General features: G+C 45.3%; 1 protein-coding gene across 1 annotated transcript; it reads left to right on the forward strand.

Annotated features, from left to right (window-relative positions):
* The first annotated feature begins 1,436 nt into the window (after window positions 1-1,436).
* Window positions 1,437-2,725, forward strand: LOC122625644 (galactose mutarotase). The gene is made up of 2 exons (XM_043805747.1): window positions 1,437-1,824; window positions 1,890-2,725. Exons 1-2 carry the CDS (start codon window positions 1,498-1,500, stop codon window positions 2,667-2,669), a joined length of 1,107 nt encoding a protein of 368 aa, XP_043661682.1. The 5' UTR covers window positions 1,437-1,497; the 3' UTR covers window positions 2,670-2,725.
* Window positions 2,726-3,224: the final 499 nt, after the last annotated feature.

A 3,224-nucleotide genomic window follows, 5' to 3' on the forward strand; every position in this document is an offset into this window, starting at 1 on the left:
TTAATTGCCGACCGGGGTCGTTTGCTTTGGAGCGTTAACGCCGCAGATAGTGGCCACATACATGAAGGTGGTTAATTGAATATTTAGGAAAGCGAATTAAAGTCAGTTCTCAAGGGGCTTCACTGCGAATAAGGATTATCACTTCATTTGCCGAAATGTTTTTTATGGCACTGTACCTCTGTGCTGAGATGTGTATTAAACACATTTAGCTGCATAGTTTTGCTAAATTGGAATTAAAAGGAAACGAATATTCATGCAATTTACAAGCTTTCAACAATTTCCTTTCGAAAAACAATTTCCGAAATGTGTATTTCCCCTGAAGAACCGCTATTATATTATGGTCTACAAAACAGCGAAGCAGGGGAAAGTTACTCCATCAGGACTTGCAGCTGATGTTCTGCCGCGTATCCCAAAATTTACATTCAACAGACTACAAAGGGAATTTGAAACCGAAAACAAAAACAAAACCACCGCTGATGGCTGTCAGAAATAAAGAAGCGAACGTTTGCTAAATTACGTAGAAAACCAAATTCCTGCACCGCGTTGTCCCGCAATCCACTGGCAAGCTGCAACTTGCAACGTCGCCTTTTTGCGTTAATGTCGGCGACTTCAACTTCATTTCCTGGCCACCAAGGACCACCAAGAGCAGGACCAGGATCCAATTTGCAAGGAGCGGTGGCATCTGCATCGTAGGCGTATACGTAATATTGTGGGCAAGGCATGCAGCCAAGGCACAAGCCGAAAAATGTGGCAACAAGAATGTGCCACTCCACAGCCGCAATCACAGAGCATTTTGGGTGGAGCCAGCAGTTTTGGCCAAGACATTGTCTCTCTGTCTCTCTGTCGCTTCCGTGCCGGCCACTTAATGACTTCCGCAAATAAAACGCTTTGTTCTGGGACAAGTTTAAAGCATTAGCACATTGCTGGCAAAACACAGAAGCTTCAGCAGTTGCTTGTACATATTTATCAGACTGTTTTTGTGCTGCAATCTGCTAATGCATTTGGATGTGCGTCTAATGAATATTAATGACACCACCGTCCGTCGAGAGCCGGGAACGAATGGCAATAAAAATATTTCAATTAGAGCTCAGCTGCCAACACACGCGGCAAGATCAACGACTTCGTTAATGCCACAACAAGCGGAAGATGCAACTGCAACCGAAGACAAACCACACAAATGGCACACAAAAAGATAAAACGATGCCAGCACGTTGGCATGCATAACTGATGGCCAAGGGGGGAGAATCGGGTAATGTTGGGGCATTCGCATTTTAGAAAGTCTAGGAAAACACTTGCCCCATGGAAAATACCGCAGAGCAAAGCTATTCAGAGTTCCTTATTCACTATCATTGAATAATATGTGCTTATTACTCAGTTTTAATCAAAATAACAAGGCATTTACATATATGTGCTTACTACTCAGTTTTAATCAAAATAACCAGGCATTTCCTATCAAATTTCAGGGCGGGGGCAGGAATCACAGCTGAGGTCACAAAAATGTCTGTCACGGTAGAGGAGAAGAACTTCGGTCTGGCCACGAATCCGCTCACCGAAGCCCGGGAAATGGTTCGCTGCTACACGCTGAAGAACACCAAGGGCATGTCCGTGTCGGTCATCCAGCTGGGGGCCACTATCCAGAGCATCTCCCTGCCGGATGGCTCCAAGAAGGTGGAGGACGTGTGCCTCGGCTTCGACGACATCGCTGGCTATGTGACAAACAAGACGGCCTACTTCGGCGGAACCCTAGGGCGAGTGGCGAACCGGGTGGCCAACGGTGGGTTTACGATGGATGACACCACAGTCAACCTGACAAGGAACGTAGAGGTAATTCATTGAGTCATTTTTATGTATTTAACTTACCAATACCTATCTGATTCTTTATCATTCAGGATCAGAATCATCTGCACGGTGGATTCGTGGGATTCGACAGCGTCATTTGGGAAGTGGAGCAGAAGACACCAGAGGGTGTTGTCTTTCGCCATGAGTCCCCACATGGTCACGAGGGCTATCCTGGCACTCTAAGGTGCTCCATCAAATACCGCCTGGACAATGAGAACCGTTTGTTCATCAGTTACGAGGCCACCACCGATCGCCAGACGATTGTCAATCTCTCGAGCCACGTGTACTTAAATCTAGCTGGTCATTATGCGGGAGCCAAAGGTCTTGCAGAGCACACGGTGGAGATAGCTTCTAGTGAGATTGTGGAAACGAATGACATGCAGATCCCAACAGGGGAGTTAGCCCTAGTGGACAACACTGTATTCGATCTCCGATCACCTGCGGTCCTGGGAGATCGCCTCAAGCAGTTTGAGAATGGCGCGATCAAGGGTTTCGATAACTGCTACGTGGTCAATGGAGGTCAGCTGCTGAGATCCACCGTCAAGGTGGCCAAGATAGTGCACCCGCCCAGTGGCCGAGCACTAGAGGTCTGGACAGATCAGCCAGGCGTGCAATTTTATACCGCGAATAACATAACCAAGGTAAGTGGCAAGAAGGGATTCCATTACATGAAGCACGGAGCCTTCTGTGTTCAAACGCAGAAGTTTCCCGACGCCGTACACCACCAGAAATTCCCGTCAATTAATCTACAACCTAGTGATACATACCGGCACGAAGTTGTGTACTGGTTCAAGATCGAAAAGATCTGCAGGTGCTGTTATAAAAAGTAAACACGGACCTCGTAAATAAAAGTTCCCAACACCTTGGGTTGAGTTTTCATTTTTAATTGACTACCGGATTTTATAGAACATTACCATATATATGTAACTATCAAAAATATTTAAAATTTTGTTTCCAACTATCCAGTGATGAAATCGCTCTTCACATTATTTTCCCCATAGGATAAATAATTCAATAGAAATAATCGAAAAACACAATTCATAAATCAAGTGCCGGACTCCACACATTTCGATGCAATTTTTCAATTTTGGTTACGAAAGAGCTGCAGGGGCCACGCGATAACCGGGCTGTAAATTCACCACAAACAATATGCAGTTAACCAAATTTTGTTGCTCCAATATTGCACCTACATATGTACATACCTGTCTGAAAGCTCACTTGTCCGTATGTCCATATGTCCGTATGCCAGTGCGTCCGTATGTCCGTGCACATATATATGTACGTGTGATTGCGGCAAACCCTTTGGGGTTATCAGCTAACATGGGGCCACCTTGTCAAAATAAACCATTCAATTAGTGTTGGAAAATTGAAATTTCCATGCAGCC

This window comes from Drosophila teissieri, chromosome 2L (assembly GCF_016746235.2).
Source record: "Drosophila teissieri strain GT53w chromosome 2L, Prin_Dtei_1.1, whole genome shotgun sequence".
NCBI lineage: Eukaryota > Metazoa > Arthropoda > Insecta > Diptera > Drosophilidae > Drosophila > Drosophila teissieri.

Coding starts and splice junctions, on each gene's coding strand:
- LOC122625644 (XM_043805747.1), top strand. CDS start 1,498: ATGTCTGTCACGGTAGAGGAGAAGAACTTCGGTCTGGCCACGAATCCG. Junction 1,825..1,889: donor ACCTGACAAGGAACGTAGAG/GTAATTCATTGA, acceptor TTTATCATTCAG/GATCAGAATCATCTGCACGG.